Raw genomic sequence first — 10,829 nt, forward strand, 5'->3', positions numbered from 1 at the left:
AAAGGTGAGCCAGGCAAGTAAACAATGTATTGCTTCTCATCTAAGGGAAACAATTATTTGTAAATTCTTATTGTATTCTGTGGAAATTCCAGGGCCAAAATTCTTCTGTTCATTTTAGTGAATTTACAGCAGAAGTGAATGTGTTCCTTTATGTTTAGAAACAACAAGAACCCATAATAAAATATTTAAGTAAAATTACTGCATCTGTCTAGAGTTCCAAAGCTCACAAAATTTATGGTCTGCTGCAAATTGCAGTACTGACAGGCTGCTTCCTTGGCCAGCAGGTGGTAAGACCGTCTGTCAAACTATTGAGTTTACCAGCAAAGCAAACTGATCAGTGCTCTATTTGTTTAGCCTAGAGACAGGCAAAAAGAACAGAGCACAGAATCCCAAAATGAAACCAGGCACAGTGGTGTGGGTACTACCAGGTATTATGCAAGTGAAAGCTTCACTGAGAATCTGGTGAAACCAGACGGAAAGGAAGAAGCACAATTGCTGCCCTTTCCTCATCCTTGAATGGTTGTGCACTATATTGCCTCTCAAAGACAGCTCTCTGTTTAGAATTGGACAGTTCTTGTAGTAGCATCAAGTCAATGAAGAACTATTTAAAATAAGGAGATTAAAAAAATCTCCCCTTGTCTCTCTCAACCCTTTTTGAAGAGATGTAATTAGCTATTTTTGTCTGAAGTTGGCCAGAAGGCAGGGCAGGGTAGGCTGTAAGGACCCTGCCACATGTTCATATTAAAGCTGGACAGCTATGAAGTTGTTAGACATTTCCAAACCCTAACTTTGTAGCTGGTTGGTTCTTTTTGCAGCTGGAAGGACATTTTTATGGCATGATAATTAGCTTGCATGTGTGGCATGTCTAAATTTATTGCTCAATTGACCAGTTAATTGTGTAATATATGTAATGTGTGAAGTACTGTCACAAAGGGGAAGTTGTGGAAAAAGTAGTACTCTATATTTACACATCATAACATTTTTATGTCCTGACACAGTACTCCACAAATTTAAGATGGGAAATTGGATAATCTGTGCATGAACTTTTGCTTGGGTATCCTCAGGCCTATTGTACTAGGTCAGTGCTTTCCATGATCTTATTAAGAGTCCTCTAGATCATCCATGCATTTTTCACATGGATGAGTGACACAGCAGACCCAATTTGGGTATGACTGGCTCTGTGCAGAACAAAGGCAAGGAGGACAAGTGACTAAAATGCACAAGATAATCAAACAGATGTGATTATTTACACATGTAGTCCTATCTTGTTCTATTGCTGTATGCACTGCCAAGTTTGGTGTGGGATTTCATAGCTGGCTCTTGTAAACTGCATTGAGTTCTGCTGTTAAGACTCTCTATGGATTTTCCTCTCTGGGGATTGGAATATTTGTACTGATTTCAGCTCATATGAGTCAGCATATAATATCTGGGAGAAATGGACACCCTGAGAGTGAGGAGAGACCCCACAGGGCTTGCTATATACTCAGACATGTCTTTGGAGCCGATTTGGAAATCACAGATGCCCAGGTCTAAACCATCAGCTCAGCAGTCTCAACCTGAGCTCCATTTCACATTCATTATAGCTGCCAGGGGCTCATAGATTTATGAATCTTGCAGATTTCTGTAGTTTCCTCCCTGGCTTTGAGGCACGTCTTGTCTCCACCTCCAGCTGGAGTTCTGAACAGTGACTGACTGTTATTTGATATTTTGTATAGGGAATTTGTTTCAGTGTGAGGAAGAGCTATGGCAAAGGACAAAAATATGTTAATTGTCTTCCTGCACAGACACTAAAAAGATTTGTTCAGCTTATTTCTTTGCAGTAGCATACAGTTTGATCACTGCAGGCTCCCCAATTTCAATAGCAGTTCTTTCCAAGGCTCACAGCAATGAGTTTGTGAGGTTTTCTGTGGACAACAATAAATCAGCTCTGGCCACATCTCCTATCTCTTTGGATTTTGAACCCCACAGATTGCCAGGTACTGACTGCACTTGATTTTTGTGTCTGATGAAAAAGTCTGTCTTATTCTGGCCCTAGTGTTAACTGCTAAAAAAGCCATTAAGAAGTTCCAAGTTCATTTTATTTCAGTTATGTTCAAACTAAATGTGCTGTTTGCAAGTAAAAAGCTGTGTTTTTTTCTCTCAACTGCTAGGTTCAAATTTTCTGACAATTACACTGGGCTCTCTTCACCCCTTGGATAATCAATTTGTCAAATATGGTTGCGATTCTGAGTCAGCCCTCCATATAAGTTGACCCTATGTTTTCAGATTCAATTTTAGAAAAAAAAACAGCTTCTTGGCATTTTTATTGCACGTGCAAAACTACTGCAAAAACAAAAGTCAAGATTGTTAGGAGCTTGCTTATAGAGGGATTCCATGGATGGGCAAATTCCGAGGAAGAGGAGTATGACCATCCACCCGTCTGGATGTGTGGCACATGTGCAGTAAAACTCTCTGAGCTCATTGGCTTGTCAGTGCGACTTCTGGCTGGAGCCACCACTTTGACATGGCTCCAGAACCAAGGAGGGTGACAGCATAACACTGCTGCTGATACCCCCACTTCCTCCCCTACTGCCAAATTCTGTACTGGGCAAGGAGGTGGGAAACGAGCAGTAGAGACATTCAACCCTGAGTCTTGGAGCTACACCAACAAGCCAGCGAGCACAGAATTCACTGTTCATGCAAAGCACAACCAATGTGGGGTGCAACTGCACACCGCACACTCCCTGGATCCCCCCCGATCCCATGTATAAATCAAGTACAACTTTCCTGGTTCTTTTGGAAAGAAAGAAAGAAGATGAACTTATAATCAGAGCAATACAGTACTACAACAACTTGTAGGCCAAATTATATTGTTACTTGTACCTGTGCAAATCTATTAACCTTCACCATGCTTTTGTAAGCACACTGAAAATACAATCTGAGGACAATGCAGTGTGCAGATGTGAATGAGGGTATGGTTTGGCTTGAAGAATTTTTATTACAGATGTTATGGAAAAAGGAAAGGACCCAGCAAAAACCAGGGTGAATCTGCAGTGTGGGGTAGTTAGAAATTCCACTTAGGCCCCTGCCACGTTACATATATTATGCAATTAACTGGTTAATTATGCAAGAAATTTAGACTGGCCAGACATACAAAGTAATTATCACACTGTGACAGGGGGCCTCCCGGGGCCGATCTCCACGGCCCACCCCCTGTCTCTGTGACAGGGGGCCTACTCAGGGCCGAGCTCTTCGTGGCCCGCCCACCTGTCTCTGGGCAACCGCCCGCCTATCTCGCCCGCCACGCCTTTGATGATAATAAGTTCAATTACGGTGTTAATTAAGCAGGAGGTTACCCATTTTAATGCCCCAATGCCAGGGGGCGCTCTGCGGCTCCGACCTCCCCTAATACCGCAGCCCAAGCCTCCCAGATGGCATCATGATGTTCATCTCTTCCGGCCCCCATGTGGGGCCCCAGAATCTTCTAAACAGGACCCCTCTATGATCCCTCCTGATCAGGCGGCCTCTCCGCCTTCTTCCGGGCTACTAGCCCTCCCGAAGCCATTTTCCCCTCTCGGGTGTCGTCCCCCCGGGACCTTCGGCTAACTGGCCCTGGCCCACCTCCAGGCCAGTCGGGACCCCAGGCCCCTGGATCTTGGGCGTCCCTCGCGGTGGGCCCCTGGCCCTTTTGACCCTCTCTGGTCCTGGCCCCAGCATGGGCCAGTCGAGGGTACTATCTCCCTCGGGCCGGGTCTCTAGCCCCTCACTCTCTCTTCGGGCTCATCGCACTGCTACCCCCTTTCTCCTGGGGTTCACCGCAGCATCACGCCCGGTAATCATTCCCTCTCTCTGGGTCCGCCCTCTAGGCCCCTCCAAACATAGCGTTACCCACCCGGCGGTGGGAGCTAGGGGTTAAGGCACCCCGACCTGCCTTTCACCAGGGTAGTAACTGGCCTGGCATTTCCTGGGGGCTCCCACGCCACTGAGAGCCCCACCAGACCACCCACTCCCGGCAGGGTGCAGGTTCAGGTCATGCCCAGGACCAGGAGCCTCCTAACCATCCCCTTGCAGCTCCCCCTTACCTCCGGGTCGTTCACAGCAGCCCTACAGCCAGGCAATGTTGCTGCCTGCTCGCTTGCAGCCAGACTGCCCTGCTTATATAGGCAGCCCATGTCTCAAAATGGCTGCCCTCGTCAGGCACCTGGAGGCTGCCAGCTCCAGGCCCTTAAAGTGGCAGACACACCCTGTGCTCTGCCACACACACCATAAAAATGTTCATCCAGCTATAAAGAGTCAGCCATACAAAGTTAGTGCTTGAAAATGCGTATCAACTTTATAGCTGGTTTCTATCCAGCTTTAATTTGAACATGTAACTGTGCCCTTATTTACTCAGTGCTAAAGCAAATGTGATATTCAGGGAACATGGAACCTCACAATGATATTTTATAGTAACTTTTCAAAACAGGCTGTAAGGCAAAAGGAATAGCTGCTATTGACAGATAATAGGTATCTCAGTGTAGGATACGATGTCATTTGTCCTTAAAAAAGGCAGAGATTTGCTGCTGCTTCAAAACCTTTCTTGATTCTGAAACACTTGGCAGTTACTGCTCAAATCTCATAACTCCTCTTGTTCAGGAAGCATTCTAGGCTGTTTTTATATTGGTCCTGGTTATCCATGGGAACAGTCTGATGATGACTTTAATCTCGGGTTGGATTGCTAGGTTTGATGTGCTACTTGTCAGTTTTTTATTTTTTTTTCTTTTTTAAAATAATCATTCATTAGTTCACATGTATTTGTATTTTATTACATTTTATTATATTGTATTTACTTTTATTTCATTGAAGGAATTCTTGAGAGCTTTGGCAGGGAGGCAACATATAAATGAAATGATTACTATTATTATTACTAATAATTGTATTTGGATGCTGCCATGGAAATGCTGCTCTGTCACAGATTCCAGTATGTTGATGGCCCTTAATTTAGGGCAGTGAGTTGCAGAATTGAATGCCTGCGTGCTGCAGAATGAAAAGCACCCTGCTCGTACCAAAGCAGTACACGATTTTTTCCCCCAGTTCAAATTCTGATTTAAGCCCTTCAAAATCATTTGCAACTAATACCTTACATCTTCCTGCCAGTGCAAAATATAGGCATTAGCTACCTTTTTGGTCAGTGAATCATCTGAATCAGATGGCATTCTTGTGGACACATGAAAAATGACTTCCACAGTAGAGGTAGCATAATATGGTGCTGTTTGTCCTGTGCTGCCATTACGCTGCAGACCGCCCATAAATCCACAATGCGTTGAAAGATCAACCTTATTGATGCAAGAGAAAAAGAAAACAAGTAAGAAAAAGCCCTGTTCTTATTTAGTCCTATTAGAAGTGATTAGAGCACTGATAATCAAAAGTGAATGTGCTCTTTTTGTTTTGTTTTTTTTAAGTGTTGAGGGTTTAATTTTGTAGAACCCTCTCTACAAGGGTTGCAGCCAACTTGTATGCAAGAGAGCTGCCTTCCCTATTCAAGATGCCTTCCCTTGGTACGTACCTTGTCTCCATACAACAATCTGCCACACTTTTCCATCTCTGTAATTTGTAATCACTAAAACTAGTGACTAGGCAGTTATCATGGCTATAGTGATTTTCTTGCCTATCAACATAATTTGCTTGTCAATGCAGGGGACTGGACTTAAAGGGGCCCAGTAGGCCTCTTCCAATCCTATGTCCCTAATATACTTTTTTTCATTTTTATGGGAAGTCCAGACAAAAGGTATTATATCTTCCTGCTGGCAAATGAAGAAAGGGAATCAAAATAATTCTGTAATATTATTTTAAGGGCTAATTCTGGCTAAGCAAATGCACTTAGCACATTCTCAAAAACAATCAGATGACAAAAAGGGAGAAAGCAGGATCTCTGTCCTTCCCAGGCACTCTATCTGCCCTTGTAGCTCAGCCATTGTACCTCTACAACCTGGATGGAGTCCATTGGTTCAGAACTACTCTCTCAATCATGTAGTCTAGAGGCAATGCATCAAAGAAGCCTACCTTGCAACTGAATGCTTCAAACTTGCTCCACTGCTGCACAATAAGGTGTCAGCTGACTTCCTATCTAGGTCTTTTTAAAGGCTGACTCATAATTTTCTCTTTACATTAAAGGTATGCAGCTAACCTCACTCTTTAGAAAAAATAGAGAAAAGGGAAGGAAGTACTGTTTCTTCTTCTTTTTTCCCTCTTTTGCTGGTAGGTGGTACTTGCACCCTCAGCAAATCAGAAATCAAACACTTATGTGGGTTGCCCTGAAGAAAAGCCAGGATGGGAGCAAGAGTACCACAGGTATGCTCAGCCATGTAACTGCAGTTTCTGTGATAAGCATGAGAAGTAGGTTTACTATATGTATATGCCACCTAGTTATCTGCTACATTAACTTTTTCCTTCTCAGAACTCATTGCTTAAAAGCCAAAACAAGACACATACTGAAAATTAGTTTTTTTAGCACCTTGGAACTTGGGAGGTTTCATGTTACTGCAATGGATGGATTATGGTGGCAGAATGCCCTGAATCATTTGAAGATTACTGGTAATTTTCAAATGATTCAGGGCATTCTGCCACCATAACCCACCCACTGCAGTAACATGAAACCTCCCAGGTTCCAGGGGACTTGAGATCTCAGCATCCACTAGTAGAGAAAGAGGAAAGACATAGTCAACCTGTGGCAACAACAGAGGAAGGAAAGCAACAATCTTAGAAGCATCATCCTCATCCTGAAGTTGGATCTGCCTGAGGTTTAGCCAGTTGCTTTGCAATCCCTTTCTTGATATTATGTGAATGGTACAGAGGGTGGATAGATTTCTCTCTGCCCACAAAGAAAACCGACATGCTTTTTGGTGTTTTCTAGTTTTTTGTGCCATGAGTTACTTATGTAGGTGAGCAGGGTCATCTTTTTCTGTCTTCACTACTCTGCCTTTTAGACAACAGCTGAAATGAAGGAGTGAAAAACAAACTGTCTGTGGCCTGAGTTTTAGAAGTGCTGAACATGCAGAAACCCCTCTGACACCCACTGAATTGGCGGGCCCTCAGTGCCCTTGAAGATCAGTTCCTTCACTGTCACACATGTGGGAGCATTCTGATCAAAACTCATGGTCTTCTGGCATTTGTGACCAGTATGAGTGGTGCATTCCAGAAGGTACAGATGGCCCAAAGTAAATAATATCCTCTCATGGGACTAGGAACAACTTCAGGCCTGGTGGAAGGATCAGGTGACACAAGATGCAAACAATTTTTACATAGTCAGATCCAAAGAGTTTTTGTGGAAGTGAACCTAAAACAGCCCTATCTGTTTACCAAAGTTATTTACTGAATGCCAATCTCTGTAGATTCTAAGCAAACATCCTACACCTTTGAGCTAGGCCAATGCAAAAGCAGAGATTGGACCCCTGAGAGATTTTTGATCCAAGGTATATTGAAACATAACTTTCCCTAGTGAGTATGGAGTTGCACCCACACAGCCAGTTCTTAGATTTAAAAGTAACTTAGCTGTATCTACTGGTAAGCATCAGCCAGTATTTGTTGAATATCTGGTCCCAGAATTTGGTCCAGATGAACTGGTGTTCCAGCTAAAGATGTGATAGAAGCTCTTTTCTCCAAAGAACGATATCACAGTTACACAGATGAAAGCATATAATTTGAGGGGAGGAGGGCGACAATGTTTACATCAAACCTTAGGGTTTCATGTTACAATTAACTGCACAAGACAAAAATACAAGGGAACAGGTAGGCTAGTCACATAGAATATATAAATTTACACCCTTGAGATCCAGGGCATAGAAAAACTCTTTCAGTTTGTTGCAGGAACATTGACTTCTCTCATGCCATGAGAAAAGAGAGCCACAAATTTAAAATGCAACAAGATTTTGGACAGCCAAGAGTGACTACTAAATGGGGAGACCAGCTATTATCCCAACTGTCAGCAGGTGTTCATCCTGATTCATATATTCAGCAAAAAGTTTATGGACACAAAAGTGAGATGAAATGAATCAAAATTTAAATGGTGTAACCATAACTAGTGAAAAATCTTTTTCAGGACTCCGGGACCTTGCATAGGGGGGATCCACATCTGTGAAGATTTTTGCAGCCTTTCCTGAAAAAATATGAAGTACTTTTGTGTGCCTATGGCTTTTCAGGCAATGGGGATTTTGCTGTGGAATCTCATATCACCTAACTTAAGACTCTACTTCTGGTCTAGGAAGAATAAGGGAACCTAAATGAGAGATCGTAAACTTTCTACAAATGGCAAGATGTTTTTCCATGACTGTTCTGTGGAGGAAAAAAAAGGCAGAACAAGAAAACAACTGGACACATTTTCCAATGGAAAGGTTTCCCATAGCTAGGTCACATACAAAATGTCACAGAACAGAAGTAGCTAAACAGCTAAAAGAAGCATGGATTCAAACAAAGCGCTAGGTAAAAGTGAACAGGTTTTGTTGAGCTCACAGTAGCCTCTGTTATAAAATTGTTCCAACTTTCTTTTTCTGTCTGACATAGTAGGAGCCTAAAATGTCCCCTGACTAGCCTGGCATCCAGGAAGTAAAAGAAAACTTTATTTTATTCTGGAACCTGACAAATCTAAAATGCACTGGTCATTCTGCAATTCATCTAATAAGCTAAAACAGTAACACCTGGTTTCCTTGTTTTAGGCTAATAAAAAGTTGTACTTGTGTTGTTCAATACAGCACGCTGAAATTCTAGATGGTGAAAAACATTTCACATCCAAACATGCTACAAAAAGGTATATGAAAATAAACTTAATTGACACTGGCTGTTTTAGCTTCCTCAAAAACTAAAATGTTTCAAAATTATATTTGTTGGAAAATAGTTATTATATGAACTGTCTGCTCAGGAAACTATTTTTTTTTAAACCAGGGGTGCTCAGCCCCAGCCTGCAGGGCAGATCTGGCCTCCAGAGCCATGTCATCCAGCACATGGGGATTCCCAAGGGTCTGGAAATTTGGTGGCAGGTGAATGGTAGCAGCATGTGGGGTTGGGAAAATGCACGGCCAAATCTGGGCTTCCAGAATTGGGCCAATGTGTGTGGCTGGATCTAGGCATGTGGGCTTGGACTGGTGCGTTGGACTGTACCCAAGAACCAACCCCACACAGGGCTGGAAGGTTGAGTGTCACGGTTTTAAACAGTTACATAAAATATAACTTTATTTCTCCTCACAAAATTAAAAAAATATGCACCCAGTGTACATTTGCATAGCTTATAAAACACTGTTGAAACTCCATCCAACATAATCATTTTAAAGCTTGCCTCAATTTGTTACTATTACCTCCCAGCCCAATCCAGCAACAAAATCTTCATATGCTTGGCTTCCTCTTGCATTAGACAGTATTGAACATTTGTCCTCTTGCCCTTCTGCAATGTAAAACACTGCAATCTTGTGAGTTTCACGACTGCAATTAGAAGTAATAAGAAATCAAAGTTAATTCAATTTTATTTCAGATTAAGAGCAGTTGTACTTTGAAAAGTGACTTCATAAAAATGATACTATTTTACTCAAGGTACACAAATATATATAGTCATATAACTCAAATTCAGGGGCAGAAATATATTTTTATCTCTTTCTAGTCCTGATTATACCCCAGAGCCAACACGGTTCTGAGAATGAACTGGATTCTATTATTTTTGTGCATCAGCAAAAGAATTGATTACCAAGTTCCAATTACAGGGTTAATCACTTACATCTGTGCAAACTCACTGAAGACAATAGAGTTGCACAGGTGTTAATGAGGGCACAATTTGGCCTGCAGAATCTTAATTACTGATAATGATGTACAAGAAGGAAAAAAACATTTACTGACTTTTATATCCCAGGTTTAGTTTGCAGGACTGGCAGTTAAACAAAGGCTTATATGAGAGTAAACTGAGCATAATTGGTATGAAGATTACTGAGGCACAGTACAAATCTTACAATGTCTCTTTAATGTCACTTATCAAAGAAAAATCACACATTAAGGAACGGCAAAGGACACCATAACATTCAGAACTCTATTCTGCCACTATCTTTTCCTAGTGAGGTGGGTTTACATTTGGCTCCTTTCAGACCTGATGTCGTCATGTGGATCATCTCAAAGGAAATTCTTTTTATGGAAAATGTTGATTAAACATTATAAATTTATAATACCTCCTGGTTCCTTTTACCATGATAGAAACTGGCATCAAACAGGAATATTGTTTATTTCCAATTCCCAATCCCAATCCAATTAAAGAAAAAAAGAAAAGAAAAGAAACCTTTTCATATTTAGCTCAGGGAGAGGGCCTCATCCACATGGACTGTAGAAGCTACAGGGGAAGCAATCAGACTGATTGATATACTATCTATGAATGTTCTCTCAACAAAATATAAAACAAACGCCACATATCTGTAGAGGAACAAATATCTGCATTGCTAATGCATACAATTTGTATGAATGTCTGTTTTGGGGGATTTACTACAAAAATATGGTTTTAGCATTAACCGTGATTAGTACATTTTACCTACCATTGCCGGGAGTCTAGATTTTTCAGCTCTCTCAGTAATTTAGAATTTTTCTTGAGTAGATGAAAGCTTTTTCTACAAAAGTAGAAAAAGATTTTAAAGGAAAATGCTTCTTAGAACACATGAAAGTTTTTATTATTCAAACAGCTAAGCAAAAGATGAAAGAACCAGTATGTTTTGAAATGCATTTGTTATGAACAAACTGCACTAGTCAAATCTTATTAGAAACCGATCAGCAATTCAAACTATATGGTAAAAACTGAAACAATGCTCTCTTTTCAACTACTAATCAATCTCACAATTCTCCCACTCTTT

At 41.5% G+C, this 10,829-nt stretch overlaps 1 protein-coding gene across 2 annotated transcripts in view; it reads right to left on the reverse strand.

Moving 5' to 3' along the window:
* RALGAPA2 (Ral GTPase activating protein catalytic alpha subunit 2) overlaps nt 1–10,829 on the reverse strand; it is a 375,043-nt gene that overhangs the window by 112,491 nt on the left and 251,723 nt on the right. For both annotated transcript variants that reach the window (XM_025201970.1, XM_025201964.1), the window contains 3 exons: nt 10,518–10,589; nt 9,306–9,429; nt 5,139–5,294 (listed from right to left, as the gene is read on the reverse strand). In XM_025201970.1, the coding sequence (XP_025057755.1) occupies nt 5,139–5,294; nt 9,306–9,429; nt 10,518–10,589 (352 nt within the window). The remainder of the gene's footprint in view (nt 1–5,138; nt 5,295–9,305; nt 9,430–10,517; nt 10,590–10,829) is intronic.

This window comes from Alligator sinensis, unplaced genomic scaffold, assembly GCF_000455745.1.
Source record: "Alligator sinensis unplaced genomic scaffold, ASM45574v1 scaffold140_1, whole genome shotgun sequence".
NCBI classification, from domain to species: Eukaryota; Metazoa; Chordata; order Crocodylia; family Alligatoridae; genus Alligator; species Alligator sinensis.